General features: G+C 40.9%; 1 protein-coding gene across 3 annotated transcripts; it reads left to right on the top strand.

The window, feature by feature from the left end:
• Positions 1–11,246: 11,246 nt before the first annotated feature.
• Positions 11,247–14,205, top strand: LOC147641555 (uncharacterized). 3 transcript variants are annotated; one of them, XM_086813828.1, is made up of 4 exons: positions 11,247–12,044; positions 12,133–12,270; positions 12,689–13,320; positions 13,761–14,205. In XM_086813828.1, exons 1-4 carry the CDS (start codon positions 11,431–11,433, stop codon positions 14,138–14,140), a joined length of 1,764 nt encoding a protein of 587 aa, XP_086669954.1. In that variant the 5' UTR covers positions 11,247–11,430; the 3' UTR covers positions 14,141–14,205. The 3 variants fall into 3 exon arrangements, with proteins under 3 accessions (XP_086669954.1, XP_086670035.1, XP_086669876.1); XM_086813909.1 differs by having other exon boundaries at positions 12,130–12,270; positions 12,701–13,320; XM_086813750.1 differs by having other exon boundaries at positions 12,130–12,270.
• The last annotated feature ends 6,122 nt before the right edge of the window (positions 14,206–20,327 follow it).

Genomic DNA, 20,327 nt, shown 5'->3' with positions numbered 1-20,327 from the left:
TGGACGTACATCCATATCTTGCACAATGTTCCACACTCCTTTTGCAACCAAAACATGCTGCATCATGTATGCCCAAAGTGGGTAGTTGCTGTCTCCATCCAATTTGTCATCAGCTAATAACATGCGAAATACATCATTGTTGTTATCAGCCATGGCCACTGACTGAAACTGATGCAAAAGGTACCTGTAATGAAGCAAAGACTGAACAGAAAACAACTCGTGCTATGTAGCACGGTCCACAATAGAGTACGTATGCCTGTTTTGCAGAAAACTGCACTGTCAAAATTTCTCAATCGGAGAACGTGAGTCGGAGGGTGCTGGCGGCGTAGCCCTGGGAGCCGATGCCTGCTCTGATACCAATTGTTGGAATTAGGGTTGCAGGAAAGTACACAAAGCTTGGAGAAGAAGGAGCAAGAGTGCACACAACACAAAGTATTAGATTGTGTCAATGTACAAAAGATGAGTTAGCCCTAGAAGGATGGGCGTATATACAAGCCGGGGGAAAAAACCTCCTAAAGAGGGAAAAAGTGCCCCGGCGGTCCTAAGTGTGTTCACACACATCACTGCCTATATATGTTGAAATTTGAGCATAATGATGAGCTATGGTGGATCAAACACTAGAATCAACATGATTAAGAAAGTGATTAGTAAATGATTAAGACGTAATTAGTGAATAATTAGCACATAGATTAATGTAGGCATGGATACTCAAAAACCAGCAAATTCTCATTAGGGCTATGCCTCAATTTATAGTGTTTACATCAAGCATCAAATCCCCTTGATTTCTCCATGATTCATTCCCTGAATTTCTCCACCTCTTGCCTGATTCTCTCCACCTCTTCTCTTTTCCCTGAATATCTCCCAGAATATCTCCACACTCCTAAATTCCCTCATGCTACCCATTATTCTCTCCCAGTAGATTCTTCTAACCTTTTCACAGGTTCTTTCACAATTACATCTCCTCTTTTACAGCCTCTATCCAAGAGCTTGTTCCCACACACACCCTATTCACTTGTATTTTCAACACCTCCCCTCAAGTGAATACGCCTAGCACACCTAGACCCTATACCAAGTTTGCCTCCCCTTACTTGATAGTCTGCGACTAGTGTCTAGCACACCTCCCCTCAAGTTATCTCAGCACACCTGGACCCTATATCAAGTTTCTCTCTTACTTGATAGCCTGCGACCAGTGCCTCAGATCCCTAAACTCCATAGTCCTTGACACTCTCTCTCTCTATGTGTCCAAGGCTACTATAAGTGCCCGCGACCTTGACTAAAGTGCTCACACATACATCTCTCTACCACTTGGCCTACATCATCGGTGGCTTAGAGGTGGTTTTACTTTGTTGGGGAAGGTTACATTGGGTTGTGGGGTCTCTCTCTCTCTCTCTCTCTCAGAGATTTTCACATGGCTCCTCACTCTTTGGAGCCTCACATCTTCTCTTGTCTTCAGTCTTCTTCTCGTGGCAGCATCTCTCCACGTGTCCGTCTCTTCTTTCAGTCTTCTCGGGGTAGCTTCTCTTCTTGTGGCAGCTTCTCTTCTCGTGTCCATGTCTTCCTTCAGGTCTTCTTCTCGGTGTGGATCCTCTTCTTGGGAAGAGATATTCTTCTTCTTTCATGGCTGGGGCCATGAGCTCGTCCGTCAGGTCATTTTGCTCCATGTGAGCAACATGTTTCAATGTTTTGGTGACAGTTCCTTTGGGTTTTTGATGTTTATATTTTGTCATTATGCAATGCAAACCCAAATTTATGCGGGAGGTCTTACCTCTTGCCTTAATCTGGACAAGGGCAGTGTCTGTTCCCATTTTTACACTGATAAAATGTGCCCAATACATAATGCGTATAGCATTCATTCTCATGCACATTCCAAATGCAACTTTGGCTGTGAATAATCTTGAATTTGAGTGAGATTTACAGGCATTAACCAAGGGTTAAATGCAAAATGTTGATTTTCACAATTTTATCAGCACAATTTTCCCAGAAATTACACTAAATTGAGAGTAACCAATTTGTACGGGATGGTTGGAGTATCAAACCAACTCCGATTTGAAATCTGAAGTTATAGGGATCTGTATCAGATACCTAATGGTTAATTTGAACCCTCAATTGCACCAAAGTATAGTGATTAGCACTGATTAATCACTGATTAGCAAATTAATGCTCTGGTTTGTGTGCAGAAAACAGAGTATGCGGGGAGTCCAGATCTGGTGCCTTCCACTTCAAATGAGCTCAAATGCTTTCAAAGGCATCAATAGCAATGAGTCTAGTAGAGGATTAAGCCAAGAAACATAAGATTTGACCAAATAATGAAAGCTTAATCTCTGTTTTACCAAAGTCACCTGCAGATTTGATGAAGAGCTTGGATCTCTCTGTAGACTTGATGAAATTGATTTCTGTCTTCACCAGCTTGTAGAGCATGCTTGATTACCCTTTGTGCTAAGAGGAATTAGCTCAATTTGATTTGATGGAGTGTAGATCTGCATTTTACTCAGAAAAAACAGCGCTGCAGAAAACGGCGATTTCTCCTAAACGCCTTCGCGTTTTACTGCGCCGCTTGATGTGCTTGTAGCTAAGGGTGTTGGCTAGCTTAAGCTAAGAGGGCATAGCCTAATAATGAGTGTGGATGGAGAATAGAGTCCTCCACTGGCTGGGGGTGAAGGGGAAGAGTGAAAACTCACTAAAAACTGATTTTTTTGCTAATTATTTTACTAATCCTAATTAATTCACTAATGGGCTCATAAATCTAGTTGATTCTAGGCATGGCTCTGATACCATGTTGAAATTTGAGCATAATGATGAGCTATGGTGGATCAAACACTAGAATCAACATGATTAAGAAAGTGATTAGCAAATGATTAAGACGTAATTAGTGAATAATTAGCACATAGATTAATGTAGGCATGGATACTCAAAAACCAGCAAATTCTCATTAGGGCTATGCCTCAATTTATAGTGTTTACATCAAGCATCAAATCCCCTTGATTTCTCCATGATTCATTCCCTGAATTTCTCCACCTCTTGCCTGATTCTCTCCACCTCTTCTCTTTTCCCTGAATATCTCCCAGAATATCTCCACACTCCTAAATTCCCTCATGCTACCCATTATTCTCTCCCAGTAGATTCTTCTAACCTTTTCACAGGTTCTTTCACAATTACATCTCCTCTTTTACAGCCTCTATCCAAGAGCTTGTTCCCACACACACCCTATTCACTTGTATTTTCAACAATATATATATGGCAACATTTTTTTCATCAACAAATAAATTACGCGCAATAGTAAAGAAGAAAAGTGGGGCGAGTGGGGGGTTGTTTCCATGCTAGGTTGCATGTCCATTATCGACGTAAAAGAAGACGTGTACTTCTGAGCTGGTGAAAACATAGGATTTAGAAGTCTTTCTAATGAAGGAGGTATTAACATCCTGCACTTTTGTTTTCAAGTTTCCAAGCAGGCATTGAAGTAGAAGAAGACAAACAATTAGAAATTATCTTTTTTTTATAAAGAAAGTGTAATTGACTTAAAGAGAAAACTAAACCAGCTACAATGGTCCCTCGGGAAGAGGGAGGGACAGCCTCAACAGAGAAAAGAGATTACAACATAAGCATATTGAGATACATCTTGAGCCTAGTTCTTGAGTAGAACAATGGACCATCTGGTATTTTTCTGAAGCTGAGATTGGATAGCCAGGGGGTCCTGAGCTTCTTTCATTTTCAAACACACAGCAGCTCTCCTGAAATCTTCAAGTCAGACTTCAACAGTTGGAGAGGAGAGAGGTTTCCATCAAATAAACTTGCATTCCTATTGTGCCATATGAACCACATGGCAACACCCCTCCAAATGTTCTAAAGGGGAATGCTAAGATGCTCACAGTTACCCATCAGAAACTCCTGAATTCCTATTTTGTATGCACCTTTAGGCTGAACTGCCTACTGTAAAAGCTGAATTACCTGTTCATTCTCTTTGCAGTTGAAGAACATATGAAAGATATCCTCTGTTGGACCTTTGTATCTTACACATTTTCCATCCCCTATCCCACACTTGAGAGCCTTGGAGCCAGTCCAAACTCCATGATGTATAATGCTCCACAACAAGAAGCCATGTTTGCTAGAAACTGGAAATGCCCAAAAACATTTAAATATATATGTCCACTATCTGGAGCTCCAATTGACCCTCCATTTCTGGTTAAGTTTTCTCTTTAAATATTCACACACTCCACCTTTGACCTGAAATTGAGAGAAGATTGCTTGAGAAACCATGCTTGTAGTACTTTTGATCTGAGAACCTCTGGGAGGTATATGGAACCTGCTCAGCACTTTCTGCAATCTTTCGATGCACCATTTAGCATCAGCAAGACTGATGTTGAAGTCCAGCTAAAGATTAGCACCTTCCTTGATTCTCTGATTCTTGAAGAAGCATCCCCAGGAGAGTATTCTAGCTTTATAACACTTGTGAGCTTTCCTTTTCAGAGGGAGTTTACACTGAACTGCAAAAAAACCAAACCATGGAGAGTCATTCAAGAAAAAATGAGGGTTAGTCTTCAGATCCTTTGTAAGTACCTAGTTGGACTTCACCTCTATCCAGGCATTCCAAAATCTGCAAGTTAGCTTGGAGCCAACAGGGACAAAAGGAGCAGGTGAGAGAAGTAAATCTCTCAGTGTCAAGTTGGTCCAAGCTTTGTAGGATTTTAGCTTGAACTTGTGAATATCTCTCTTTAGTAGAAGTGCCCAAAAGTCATCTGAATCTACTGCCCTTTTAATCCATTTGCTGGCCATTTTGGTTGCTGTCCTATCCAAGTTGCTGGCCATTTTGGTTGCTGTCCTATCCAAGTTGCTATCCTTTCCAAGTTGAGCAAACCTAGCCCCCCTTTTATCTTGGGTTGACAGCAAGTGTCCCAGCTGACTTTTGGTATTCTAGGATGGTCAAAATCACCACCCCACAGAAATGATCTGAACATTGCAAATGCTTTTTTAATCTGATATTTAGCAGGTTGCCAACAAGAAAGGAAATAAATCAAAGAAGACATCAAATAATGATTAAGCACAAAATACCTAGAGGATAGTGAGGTTTGATGCTTTTGCCACTTGAACATCTTTTGCCTCAATTTATTAAGTACCCAGTCCCATCTCTGATTAAGGGTGACTCTGAAGCCCATAGGAATGCCCAGCAGTCTAAAGATCTATCCAGGTTCTATTTTTTTGCAACCAGCTGATAAAATAATCTGTGGGACATCAGCATCTAAGGCATAAAAACCAGTTTTGACATGATTAATGACTAACCCACTAGCCAGACAGAAAATATCCAGACATTGCCAAAAAGTTTCTACAGAGTGAACAACATTCTTCATCAAAGCATTTGTGTCATCAGCAAACTGCTGTATACATAGGTCCTTGCAAGCCCCTGGGATTTTTATTCCTATGATCTTACCTTGTGCCATGGCATCCTATACAAGCCATCCCAATGCATTTGAGCAAATAGCATATAATAGAGGAGCAATAGGACAACCCTATCTAATAGATTTCCTAAGAGGAAAAGCAACAGTGAGTTCCCCATTCAAAGCAATTCTTGCATGTGCATTACCAAATAGAACTGAAATGAATTTTATAAAGAGTTTCCCAAAACCAACATCATGTAAGGACTGAAAGATAAAGTCCCATTCCTAAGCCTTGTCATAATTAATCTTGAAGAACATAAATATTTGATCAGTTTCATCTGCATGCTCAATTGCTTCCCACAAACTGATAATTGCACCAAGAATAGATTTACCTTTTATAAATCCTTTTTGCTCAGGCAGCAAGATAATCTCTTTCATAATAGGACTGATCCTTCTAGCTAGAGAGAGAGAGAGAAGATTTTATATGCAGAAGTCAGACAAGTTATTGGTCTCCAGTTACCTAGGTCCTCCTTCTCCCCCCTTTTATGTATCAGTTTAACCACACCAGTGTTAACAGAAGTAAGGAGAGCTCCTAGCTTTAAGGCCTCTTGCCAGACTTTAAGAAGATGAGGGATAAGAAATTCTTGATAAACCTGAAAGAACTCATTGGGAAATCCATCGAGACCAGGTGATTTACCAACTTTCAAAGAGGAGATATTGTCTCTCAACTCCCCCTGTGTAAGGGGCTGATCCAATATTTTAGCAAGAGAGGGAGGAAGTAATTTCTTCCTTTTCAATGCAATAAGAGCCTGTGCCGGAGTCTGATCAGCCCCTCTTTGAGGGGAAGAAGAAAAAATTCCAGAATAGAAGTCCTCAACCACTTTTAGATTATCTTTATGAGAGCTCACAAGTCTACCAGAAGAATCTTTCAGAAAGGGAATGAAATCCCTGACTTTCTTTTTTCTCAGCAAATTAAACATGTCTTTATTAGGTTTAACAAGCTTTCCAGCCCAAAATTCTCTAGTCCAAAGCAGGGAGGCCTTAGCAGCTAGAAGTTCTTCGTGTCTGAGCTTATTTTTAAGTTCCAATAGAGCGAAGGAAGGAGGACTACCAAGATCATTTTTAGACTCTAGGTCAGAGATTTGAGATGATATCATCATCCTTTTGCATGTCCTAATCTCTCTAGCTTTCTTCTTAAAATTTGTTAGGGGCATTTTGTCCCATGCTTGCTTCTCACTGCCATTGATTGTTTGCCCCAACTTATTCCATCTGTCTTCCAAAATTTCAACCATGTTAAAATCTCCTGCAGATATGCATGGGCTAGACAGGTTTGACAATTCATCCCAAGTTGAAGCCCTATCAGTCAAAGAGTTGGAAGCATATATTGAAACCACAGTGAAATTAAAAGGGCTATCTAATTTTATTGCTATCCAGCTCTCATTGTGGAAGCTTTACGAACATTAGTAACGAGATTGCTATATTTCTCTGCTATTCCTATAGCAGCCCCACCTTTACCACTTTGATGATCAGTGTGATACCATTTATAACCAGCACCAATTCTCAAGGGGTTAGAAAGAAGAGACTGACCAGACACTTTCAGTTCCTGGAGACACATGAAGTCGGGCTTAGAGTTTGTCTTTTAACCAGTTTTTTATGATATGAGCCCTGATGGGATGTGTTAGCCCTTTCCAGTTCAAAGTGTAGCCTCTAAATGGAGGTGTCTTCATTTTTTACTGCTTTTAGAGGGTTTAGCCAGAGAGACAGATAGCCTTGTGGGATCTTTGGAAGGTTCCTTCTTCCTTCTGGATTTAGATGAGGTTGCTAAAGGAAGGCTCTCCTCCTCAGCCCTGAGTCATGAGGATGTCAATAGATGGGCTATCCCTTGGGCTGTCCATCTTCTAGTTGAGCAGCAAAGATGATATCATCTTGGAGGGGTGCTTGAGAGCCTTGTGTGTTGGGAATTGAATCACCCCTCTGAATCTGAAGAGGAGTCTGAAGACATGCCCCTAGTCCTATCCATGGGGCTTTGAGGGGACTTTTGGCTGAAGGGTCAGGTTGAGGACACCCAGTTTCCTGCTATTTTAGATTAGCAAATGTTTCCTCTCAAGTCTTCTTCTCTTCCTGATCTGGGACTTTTACTTCTTCATGGACCTTCTCTGTGTTACATTTAGAAGAAGCAATTAACATTTGAGTCTAGTCACTTTTTTTAAACGCCAAAAAGCTTAATTAACATATTCCCATTCTAAAGCTACTTTTGCATATTCATATAAGAAGTTGTTCTCAAGAACTTGAAAATGTGCATTGAGAAGTGGATAGGGAATAAAATGTTTTGGGTGGTGCAATCAAGGTATGTACAAAGGGAGGACCTTAAAGCTTATTAAATTGGAAATTATAGTAATGTGTAGAGCCTTTCATGATTCTCACATGATTGTTTTTCCTATTCTATCATATGCGTGGTATTAAAAATAATTTAAAACAACATGGAATTCTTTGAAGAATCTCATCCTAAAGTCTTTTACAGTGTTTAATACAAATAATCAAAACATTTGCAAAACGTAATGATGTTTTTATGCAGCATAAGGTTAAATGGAAGAGAAAAAATAGGAAATTACATATATGATCCATCTTAATATTTGGTAGTCTAATAGGCTTACACTTAGACATATTACATGAGGTTATAGATGGAATCTTTCTAAATTTGGACTGAAATGAAGATAACATTTGTCATCATATTCTTTATCTATTTCATTTAGGGAGGAAGGTGATGACGTTATCACAAGTCTTAGTGTATAAAGTGATCCAGTGATTAAAAGTAACTTAACTTTCACAATCCAATTCTTTTAGCCATGATTTGAATTTATTGTCTTTTTACTTTGTGTAGACTTTAACAATCAATATGCAATTCAAATGTGGCTCCTAAGAATGTATGCATTTTGTACTTCATTGTATGAGTACTCATAGCCCAAAAAAGTTATCATCAAATGTTTATTAGAAGAAGTATTTAATGCCTTTTAGGTCATTTTGAAAAATCATTTACTCGTGAGAGGTTTTCAAATTCTCTAAAGAAATACCGTTTTTAAAAAGGGAATCTTTTGAAGATGCCAATTGTTTCTAGTTTAGAGGTCATATTACCCATTCAATCCACAAAAGACGGTTACACAAACACACGTGTGTGTGTGTGTGTGTGTATGTATATATATACATACATGCATATATATATATATATACACACATGTGTATATATGTATGTATGTATATACATAGACATACATACGCACACACAGTGTGTGTGTGTGTGTGCTTGTGTGTGTGTGTATTCATGTACATATATATACACGTGCGCACATGTGTGTGTGTGTGTATGTATGTATGTATGTGTGTGTGTGTGTGTGTGTGTGTGTGTGTGTGTGTGTGTGTTTAGAGAGAGAGAGAGAGAGAGAGAGGGAAGCATGGAAGTAGGGTAAAAAATAAGATGCCTTTGTGAATATATAAGTGTAGGTGGGTTGGTGATTATTACTCCTCCATAAATCTAAAACTATAGAAAATGGGGTGAATGTTTTTAGAAAATACCTTAAAATATCCAAAATTGGGTGAATATTTTCTAAAACCCTTTAAAATGACCAAAATTAGGGCGAATGTTTTAAAAACCCCCAGAAATAGCCAATTAGCGAGGATTAGCCCCTATTTTTCCCCCCCTTGCATGGAAGCTAAAATGAGACTTACTTGCAAAGAAATGCTTAACGAAAACTCTCTTATGCTTAGCTCCCTAATAAACTTGTCTTATTCGCGTTATAATTTTGATTTTAAGTTCTTGCCAAGTTAAGCTTTCATGGAAGCCAAAAAGAGACTTACTTGCAAAGATATGCTTCCCTAAAACTTTTTTATGCTTGAGAATAACTTGTCTCATTCGTTATAATTTTTAATTGAAGTTTTTTTGCCATGTTAAGCTTTCTTTCAGGTTTTCACCTATAAGAACGAGCTTGCTGTCTTCTTTCATGTTTTTATTTGAATAATGTTGCAAAGGTGGATGGTGGCATGCCCTCTTTAACCTCACAAGCTTTATTATGCCTAAAAAGTTTAAGTGATGTAATTGCATGTGTATATGCGTAATGCAATTATAAGCATTCAATAATACGCTATTAAGTGCTTTCAAATTTATGCTTGAATCCTTCTTCATTTTGTACGAGCATTGTGCAAGCAAAGAAAGATGTGTACTTTTCTCTTAAGCATATGCTGTCAATTTTCCTAATACCTAGGACCATATATATGTATGTATGTATGTATGTATGTATATATATATATATATATTCTTTTTCAACACATTATTGTGCCATGCCATTCAGTGGCCAATCATTAAGCGCCACACTGGCCGTGATTCGAGAATTTCGAGTGTCAGCTAATCAAGACTCTAACTAAACATTAGGTTTTGTTTTTGAGAATAAAAATCTTTTGGCCGGCAATTTGCACGTGATGTTCCTTTTTTTTGGGTGAAAGCAAAAATTTATATTAAAGTAAGAAGGTGATTACAAATAGCTTTTTGAGCAAGAAGCTTAACTGAACCATGAGTGAATCGAACAATCATATGCTTGCTTGGAGATCTAACAAATCCACTATCTCTACTCTATTATTCACACTATTTTGGGAACTAGAAGCATGTGGTGGCAGAAAATTGTATGCCCTCTCTCTCTAGCCATATGGCAAGAGTGTCAGAGTAGGGTAGATTGAGCTCGTGTGGGGGGCAGTGCCGTAAAGCAACACGCGAGTGAGAACTAGTATAATGAATCAATTCAATGTCCTTGATGTTTTGTTTCGGGCGCTACAACCACATGGCGGCGGGGCAGAAAACTATATCTCCTCTCTCTAGCCACATGATGGCAGAAGTGTAGGAGGGTAAGGCAGACTGTGCTCGGGTGGGAGCAGTGGCATAGAGGCGGGTGCAAAACTAGTATACTCTCCTCCCTGATATTTTGTAAAGTCAAGTCTTTTTTTAATAAACATCATGGAGGAGGGGGCACCTGATGTTTGTTTAAAAAAAGTATTTTAATGTTTTGATAAATTTGATGTTTGATGAGGTCAGCGGTCAAAGCTTGGAAACAAGCTTTGAAAGTTGAAACCCAATGAGTGAACGTTCAGAAATGGGACCAGGTCGAAAGTCGATGTTCAAAATCGAGACGCCGTTACCTTTTTGGACTTCAAACTTCGAACGTTTCGTTATCACAGCTGCTCAGGTTTTCCCCTTCGTATTCACACTTGAAATGTGAAATGCAAGCTTGAGCGTGAGAGGACGCTGCTATTCTCTCCAGTTTTTGAAAAGTTCTCAACGGAGGGGAAACGCTTTCTAGCGACGTTTTCAACACGCAGAATTTCCAATAATGACGTATATGCATTTCTTTTATCAACAAATAAATTAGCGCAATAGTAAAGAAGAAAAGTGGGTTGTTTCCATGCTAGGATACATGTCCAACGCATTGTCGACGTAAAAGAAGACTTGTACTTCTCAGCTGGTGAAAACATAGGATTTAGAAGCGTTTAGATCGCAACTTGGTGGGGCCATAGAAATGGTCCCCTATTTGAATAAATCTTGCGCTTTACTTTTCGTCTACTCTTTATGATTTTTATTCTTCAGTTTTGTTTTTGTTTTTAAAACATCGAGCGTCCTGTTTGTTTAGGAAGTTGTTGTGCTTTACATGCCTCTCGTGGAAGCTTCGACGACACATATTGAGATCGTGCTTGACCAATGACTAAAATGCACGGGAACATACACGCCTGGTGTGAACTGTGAGAACGGCCCTGCCTTAGGGGCCCGGTCAAACCATTGCCCACTTCCTAAATATACACAGCCGAGCCCCTGTCCTCTGCACACAACCGCCCACTTACTCTCCCTCGCTCAGACTCTACTAACTCCTTTTCCGCGTCTTTGCCCTAGTTATAACAGTTCAGGCTCCTTTAATTTTTCCGTCAAAGGTGCGCTAGAGTAGCGAGATTAATTTGCAATGAACATAGATTGCCAAAATTGAGTGATTACGCTAGGAAAGCCAGACAAAGGATTTTTACAGCAAAAATGAGCCGAAATCCGTACAGCTTGACGCTTCCGGACGAACCGCAGGATCAGCGGTTGCGAGATCAGCTGCTTGAAGGGTGCAGATTGGCGAGACAGCTCGATGAACGGATGAGATCGATCCCCCCCGGCAAGCTGGCCGATCCCTCCAGCGCCCAGTTGCGGTGCAGCCTCGCGATTGCCTCTGCGGAAGCCATTGCCGCATTCAATGACGCGATCAAGCTCCTCTTAATCTCTAATAATCACCCTTCTAATTCAGCTGCACTAATCACGGCAACTAACTCTCCCCAACAATGCGTCGATCAACCCAGCCCGTCGCAACAAAAGAGGGTGTTTAATTCCGGCTTAGGAAAGGGGATAGCAGCAGACCAGGGCCCTAGCAAGAGGAATTCTCCCCCACTCTCGCCCCACGGATTAGCTGCAATTAATGTTAATGTTAATAGTATATTGAATATGAGATCGATCATCAGTAAACGACTCACTCCGAGCCCACCCGGAAGCATGAACGTGAGCCCAACCAGCGAAATGTCTGACGGCTCGCCTAGTACTGATGCGGCAGAAACCACAGAAACGGCTGAAGTTACCACCACGATTGCAAGAGGAAGTCCCAGGAAAAGGTAACAAGAATCTAATTTGCCGTTAAAGATACCATAATTACCAATTATATTTATATATAGTAATATTGTTTATAAATAAATGCAGCAGGAAGCTGTTGCCCAAGGTCACTCTTAAGATGCCGGCAGGCAATTTGGACCAGGGCGGGCCGGACAGCACCCCCCTTGATGATGGTCACACTTGGAGAAAATATGGGCAGAAAGATATCCTGGGCGCCCGCTTTCCCAGGTAGGAGTCGCGCTTTTACTTCAATTTCTGGTGCCTTTCGACCTTAATAAGCTCTACTTTGGGTTTTGCTTTCCTTAATGATGATGGTGCTAAATCTACAGGTAGCTTGCTTTAATAATAAATAGAGCTAAATCAAGTGCTTAGTTTGTCAATTTGAAGTTTAGCCGAATGAAGTGCTAAATGATGATGGTGCTAAATCTACAGGTAGCTTGCTTTAATAATAAATAGAGCTAAATCAAGTGCTTAGTTTTTCAATTTGAAGTTTAGCCGAATGAAGTGCTTACTTCAGCTTTATATATATTGAGTGGTTTTTTCCCAATAAATTAATGTGAGGCTCAAGGTGCAAAATTGATGTCGGCAAATAATACACGGAGGAGGAGACATGGGTACACTATTTTCTGAATGGTTTTGTTGGCAGGAGCTACTACAGGTGCACCCACAAGACGGACCTGGGCTGCCCGGCCATCAAGCAAGTGCAGAGATGTGACGAGGATTGCTCGGTCTTTGACGTCACTTATAGAGGCCACCACACGTGTCGGTCTCCTGAACTGGAGAAGCAGTACTGGCCCTTCGCTTCCCACCACCCCCTCTTCCCCTTCGGCCCGGCGGCGGCCGCCCACCTCCTCCCACTCATCAATGTCAATAAGCAGCTTAGTCTGCTAGGCGATTTTTCCGGCACCTTGCCTAGCGCTAGCTGCAGCAATCCAGCTGCGCCGCCCCAGCAATCAACCTTGCCAAGCCATATTGCAACCGCCCTCAAGCCTTCTCATGAAACTGCCCTTGAAAGATTCGCCTTGACCCAGCCCAGCTATTCCAACTTATACGTCCAGGCAACAAGCCAGCATCTGAATCCTGGCGTCAGCAGTCTCAGCTTTACCAGCAGACATGACGACTCCCGCTCAAGTGATCTGCCGCAGCCTAAAATGCCCATAGAAATCTTCAAGCTTGGAGAGAGCCGGACTAAGGCGGCCGTCGATGCTCCCCAACGTTCTGGAGAACCCAGTGATTCGGGTGCAGACGATTTTAGAGCTGCAGATTCTTCTGCAAACGGTAAGTAGCTCGCAGTCCATGAAATCGTACATTAAATAATACCACCTAAATGCTGCAGTGTGTGTACCACAATACAAATGACCTTAGCTGGAGAGATGTGCAGGAGAGTAAAGCCTATTAGTTCTTGATCATTTGGTTGCTAGGAAGAACTACCATTAACGGGGTTAACCTTAGAAGGCCGGCGTGATTATAATGTACTAGGAAAAACTGCTTCGTTCGCCGCTTGTAAGATTAGAATTAATTGAGAGTAGACCTCTCAAATTAACGTCATCAATCTGCAAGCAGCAGAAGTATAATCAAAGCTTACGCCCTTTCATATTATTATTATTACGATTCCCTATTTCGCTTCGAAATTGTGGTTCGTTAATTTCCATATTAATTACAAGGATTTTAATTGACAATTCTTTTCTGTCTTCTCGTCTCATGCATATCTGGTGTAGCTGCTGATGCGACCTTCTTTGAGCTTTATCAGCACAAGTACAGCTCGTCGTCGAAGCCGGACACTAGTAGTATCGCGGTTCTGGACCATGAGAAGGAAATAATATTGGACACAATGGAAGATTGGCCCCTCTTCAAGCATAGGCCTTTTCTCACTACTACATCCGAGCCCATGGCCTCTCCCCAAGCAGCTACTCGCACTGGGCCATCATCAAATCATGAGCAACTGAGATTATTTGGAGAGCTCAACGTGGTAAGTAAAGAAGAGAACCCAAGTTCACCAAACGACCAACAAGCAGATGATGTTCCAAACTCCTCAACTTTTGACAACATGGATTTGCTTGGCTTCTTTGAGTCCATGGACTCTGATCCCGTGCCTTAGATAGAAGCAACGTCCTTGCCCTTGATGCATATATGGTACCTTTCCCTTGATGCCTATATGAAACTCTTCAGACTCTATTCATTGATATATATATATATATAAAAATATATATGTATATTCACTATCCCTGAGTCAATACCATCAATGCTAAGGTGCACCCATTTTTGTTCTATGCCTTCCACACATTCCCCCATAAAAAGCTTTATGCATAAAAACATTACATAGCTCACATAGAGCATACATAGAGTACATAGAGTATGTGTATGCTCTATGCATGCTTTACACATAAACATATGCAATATACATAAATCATAATGCATAAGCTTAATACATAAGTCAATGCAATATCGCCTTATGCATAATGCATTATGCATAAAGCCTTATTGCATTAACTAATGTATTAAGCTTATGAATTACGAGCTATATGTATGCTCTATGCATAGACATATGCATACTAATGCATTAAGCATTATGCCATCAGGGCCAAAAATATTAAATAAGGGCCACATTTTAATCACTTGTACCGGATTTGGATTAAGCTTTGGACCAATAGAAATGCGACATTAAACCATAAATATGACAATAGGTTTCATATGCACTTTTTACTAACTTCACTAGTCACTACAAGAGAATCATTATTTTTCGACGCTTAGTTTCCATGCCTGGTCGCGTCATCGATATGTGCGTCAAAATAGGCGTCAAAATATGCATGGAAAAATGCGTCGTAATAATAGGCGAAATATGCAAGGAAAAAGTCATCAAAATAAGAGTCGAAATTTTTCTTTCTTTAAAAAATTGAATTTATATATAATATTTGCTAGTTCCCATCTTGGGGTGTGTTTCAGCTTTCTCTTTCTACCTCTTTGCAAGCATATGTGTCTATGAGAGAGAGAGAGAGAGAGAGAGAGAGAGAAAGAGTGAGTGAGAGTGAGAGCTAGAGAGAGAGATGATCAGAGAGAAAGAGATGGATAAAGAGAGAGAGAGAGAGAGAGAGAGAGAGGGGGGGGGGGAGCCGAGGGAGAGAGAAGGGTATAACTTCCATCACGCTCTTTGAAGGAGAAAAAATGCTAGCTTCTCCTCCTCATCACTAAGGTGCAATTAAGAAAGTGCTCTATTTTACAACGAAATTAAAGTTCATCATCAACTTGCTCGTCCTCAGCAAGATCCATGGCTCCAAATAAATCTATTTCTAGAAATACTCCATCATTATTGTCAATTGGTGGAACTAGTTGTCTTGTAGTAGTAGAAGGTAATTCATCCATGTCGTCATCCTCTTCTAGCTCTAGCATGAGAGTTGTCAATGCATCATGATCATACTCAGCTTGAATCTCTTCTTCTTTTGGATTATCTCTAGTGTCTCTTTCTCGTTCAAGATGTATTTTCTCAATGAGTACACCTTCATCCGATCCTAATCCCGTGTGAGCCTCACTTACTTTCTCTAATAGTATGTCTTCTTCTTGTTCTTCTTGTTGTTCAATAGGTGCTATGCTCAACCATCACATGATCTAGGGGAGTCTTCTTGTTCATCCGATCCTAATCCCGTGTGAGCCTCACCTACTTCCTTAACTAGTATATCTTCTTCTTGTTCTTCTTGTTGTTCAATAGGTGCTAGTGGTGTATGCTCAACCATCACATGATCTAGGGGAGTCTTCTTGTTCATCCGATCCTAATCCCGTGTGAGCCTCACCTACTTCCTTAACTAGTATATCTTCTTCTTGTTCTTCTTGTTGTTCAATAGGTGCTAGTGGTGTATGCTCAACCATCACATGATCTAGGGGGGTCTTAGTGGTGTATGCTCAACCTACTTCCTTAACTAGTATATCTTCTTCTTGTTCTTCTTGTTGTTCAATAGGTGCTAGTGGTGTATGCTCAACCATCACATGATCTAGGGGAGTCTTCTTGTTCATCCGATCCTAATCCCGTGTGAGCCTCACCTACTTCCTTAACTAGTATATCTTCTTCTTGTTCTTCTTGTTGTTCAATAGGTGCTAGTGGTGTATGCTTAACCATCACATGATCTAGGGGGGTCTTAGTGGTGTATGCTCAACCATCACATGATCTAGGGGAGTTCCTCAACATCTGGCAAATAGTCAACTGCTATTTTCACCTCTTCAAATATTTGTTTTCCACGTGGATTTATTTGGATTACAAACAACCATTTATGATCTGCCAGGTCTTCCACAAAGATGATCTGCTCATAGTGCCATGGTAGCACAAATGTGTCCCTTTGGTCAGTCCATATCTTTGTGCGGTCTACTTGAAGAAATCCACACTTGTCTTTGCGTACAGTTACTTGCGCCCCTTGAGTTACCAACTTGAACCATTTCACATAAAAAATGAACATATCAAACTTTGTGAATCCAACCTTGATAATATCTTGGATTGTTCCACAATAATCTAGCATGCCTACTTTAGTATTGCCATCCTTTGCACTTGAACGACTTTCTTGCATGAAATTAGCCTTCACACAATAATCAAATGTTGTTCTCTTTTTATCTATTCCTTCTACTCGAAACTTATGATACTGCAAGCACAATAAATAAGTACTTTTATTGTATAAATTCACGAAAGCACAACATAAAAGACAATGCGTAGATATCTCTAACTCACACATACATGGAAATCACAACCATATGCAAGCTCCTTCTCCTCATCACTTATTGATTCACCATTGCGTTTAGCTTGTAGTATGGTTTGCTTGAGCCATTTATTAGAAGGAAAGTCTCGAAGAAGTGTAAGTTCTATTGGGTACGATAGTGTGCGGGTCGTTCAACTCCTTCTAAAACTTAAACAAGCTTGGTCCCTTTCAGCCTTCACCAAGTTATATCTCTCGATCCATTTCTCCATAGCATGTGATTTTAAGATGCAAAATTTATTGATCTTCTCACGCAATGCTACGTCCATTGTTCTCACAAGTCCTTTCCCTTGTGGCTCTTCCCCAACTAGTCGATCATCTTCTTCTTGTGTCCATAATCTTGGCATATCGGGATCAGACATACTGAGAAATTCAGTTATATATACAAGTGATGCTTGAACAAGCCATCCCGCTACCATACTACCTTTAAGATGAGCTCTTTGACGAACAAATCCTTTAAGTGTCTTCATAAATATCTCCAAGAAAAACATACATCGGCTACGGACAACCCCAGCCACCACAGCAACTTCATCAACCACATGAACTAGCAAGTGCAATTGAATGGTTAAAATACTTGTTGGAAAGTATTTCTCAACCAATAGCCTTGATGGAGTTTAATCGCGCTGCTTCCAATGTGTCTCTACTAATCTCTTTCCTTGATATCCAACGTAGCACTGCACCAATTTTATAAATTGTTGCTCTAATGTCATCGTTGAGGCAATCTTTGATGGCTATAGGAAGGACGAATTGCATGAATTTGTGCCAATCATGACTCTTCAAGCCACAAAGCTCATCGTCCTTTGTAAATGCTCCTTCAAGCAATGCATGCATTCTGAAGGAGTACCAAACTCACTAATGCACTTCTTTACATGCCGTTGCTCATCCTTTATCATGACCCAAGGTGATTTTGGTAGCTTCACCTTTCCATCTGCTCTATTTTTGGCCCATAAGTGGTGCATGCGTTGAACCTCTTGTAAATCATCTCATTGTACCTTGCTCTCCTGTGATGGTTTTCCAAAGCACCTCCACTATATTCTTGAAAATGTGCATCGGGTCAAGAAGATGGTTCACTACTAGAAGGTCATTCTAGTATGGAAGTTGATAGAAAATGGATAGACGCTTTATTCCTAGAGGTGTACAGGTTGGATCCAGCTCCCATATTGTCCTCCAATCACTCCTCTTCCATATGCGAGGAGACCTCCCTAGAAATCCCTCACGTAAAGGATGGTCCACTGGGAGATACTTTTCTTGTGGCCCTCGTATACTATCTTCTTTATAGACTCTGAGTATCGAGCCTCAAGTTGCGGCCCACATAATGGACATCCATTATACCACCCTGACACTGAAAGCCCTATAGAACATCAAATAAGATTGTAGCAGGTAAGTTTGAATGACAATCATGACTTAACATAATATGTTAACAAGCTACAGTATTGCCTGAGCACTCTCCATAGCCATGCCAATCATGCATAGGCCACATAAGTATTCCTCTCAATGTTAGCGCACGTTGTCCAAACCTCTTGCAAATATCATGAACTTCAATGCCCTCCCATAGAACTCGAATCTCCTCAACTAAAGGGGCTAAATTTCCAGGAACTATCAAAGACAATAAAATATGTTCTTTTTTTATTGCTAGACATGGTGGAAGATTATAGTTAGCTAGACAAACAAGCCATGTACTCCATGATAAACTTCGTAGACCAAATGAGTTCACTAGAGAGGGACCCTCAACATCAAAGTGGACCACTGCAAGTAGCCCAACTCTAGCACCAAGATATTATCCTACACCAAAAGTGCAACCACAGATCACACCACAACAACGTTTCTCTCACTATGACAATCGAAGGGTAGGGGAGCCAAATCGGCCTCCCATAAATGCACCTCCTGAAATGCGGGTAACAAGATCTTTGGAGAGGGTTGGTAAGGCAGGTAATAGGGGACCCATACCAATTTGGGATGCATATGGACCACCTTACCAAGGAGAGGAACCACTGAGAGTGAGAGGCCGTAGGCCTGATGATGAGTATTCAAGACGAGTAAGGCCATCAACTCTTTAGAAACTGGTAAAGAAGTACGAAGGGTCGGGAGATCCATATGACCATGTAGCAGCATTTAGGCAAGCAGTTCGAGCTGAGCAAGTGACTGACAAGCATACGCAAATTGAAGGATTTGGGCTCACTCTTGAGGGAAAGGCCCTTGCTTGGTTTCAGGCTCTAGAGGCTTTAGACAAATCTTCTTTATGAGTTTTGGAAGAGAGATTCATTGCTGCTTTTTCCTTGATGGGGATTCAGCATGACACAGTAGCAAACATCGACTCTTTCAAGCAAGGCGAGACTGAGAGTGTTAGAGACTGTGTAAATAGGTTGAAGCAGTACATTAATCGTTGCCCAGAAGATGAGAAGCCCACCTAGAGCCGATTAATTTCTCTCTTCTTAAAAGGACTCAAAAATTCAACACTGCACACATATCTCTATGCAAAGAAGCATACAAATTTCAATGAGTGTTGCCATGATGCTATGGATTTCACAGATAACTTCAAATTCCAAGATGGTACTGGCCCTGAGGTGTTCAGGGTCTAGCGCACTAGTAAATCCAGACCAAATAGCTAACCTAGTACTAAGGAGATTGGGACAAACCTATCGCCCATCCATGCAGCCACAACAACAGTAGCAGCGAATGAGTGTACTACCTACAGGTCCTCATCTTTGTGGAGCATGTGGCGGTAACCATAAAACCGAAGAATGTAATACCTTTTCTTCTCTAGTCACAAACCAACCCACAAAGAAGTGGTGCCAGGCATGTGCTTGGAATTATACCCACACCACACAGGAATGTACTCGCATTGCAAGAATGAGACAAGAGCGTGAGCAGGAAAGGGGTGCAGGGGCTTCACAAATGCATCAACAGTATACTAATTTTGAACGTAAGCCACCGATGGCACAAGAGCAAGCACGACCTGTACTTGGAGCTCAACCTCCTACTCTTGGGACTGCTCCTGTGAGGTTTGTTGACTACGACAATTCAAATATGTGTAGAGACTTGGTAAACCCAAGCTATGTGGAGGAGGAATATGCATCATATTCATCCAAGGAAAATCTCTTTGAAAGTCCCGCATATCTAAGCCAAGCACTGGAGCCTCAACCAGGGGAACAAAATTCTTTGATGTTGCTAGGCAGCTACCAACCTAGGACTCGAGGACCCTCAGGTCAACGGCAGTGAAGGAAAGTAGAAGCCAAACTAATGGGCCCCTGTTATGAGTGCGGAGAAGCCCATTGGGCTCGTGATTGTCCACATTGCCAAAGGCAAGCAGCTCGATCCAATAGAACAGTACCACAGTTTCCACCAATTGAAAGATATTGTCTAGGGTGTTGTGTAGAACACTTTCCAAAGGATTGTTTGCTGAAACCACATGAGGAAGGCACCTCTCAACCAAAGGTCTCACTCAACTTTGTAGAGGCAGTTCCATCGCCACCTTCATCAGAGAATGAAGATATCGTGCCACTTAGAGTCATGACTAGATCACACGAAATGTCAAAATGCAGATTGATGAGA

The sequence above is a fragment of the Cibotium barometz genome, chromosome 1 (genome assembly GCF_041138505.1).
Source record: "Cibotium barometz isolate CiBa-2024 chromosome 1, ASM4113850v1, whole genome shotgun sequence".
In the NCBI taxonomy this organism is placed as follows: Eukaryota; Viridiplantae; Streptophyta; class Polypodiopsida; order Cyatheales; family Cibotiaceae; genus Cibotium; species Cibotium barometz.
Note: the sequence above shows the minus strand (reverse complement) of the source record. Positions and strands in the feature narration are given on the sequence as shown.

What these genes read in the sequence shown, in the direction of transcription:
- LOC147641555 (XM_086813750.1), top strand. Translation starts at nt 11,431, where the DNA reads ATGAGCCGAAATCCGTACAGCTTGACGCTTCCGGACGAACCGCAGGAT. An exon ending in AGAGGAAGTCCCAGGAAAAG is followed by an intron (nt 12,045 to 12,129) that starts GTAACAAGAATC and finishes AAATAAATGCAG; the next exon opens with CAGGAAGCTGTTGCCCAAGG. An exon ending in CTGGGCGCCCGCTTTCCCAG is followed by an intron (nt 12,271 to 12,688) that starts GTAGGAGTCGCG and finishes TTTTGTTGGCAG; the next exon opens with GAGCTACTACAGGTGCACCC.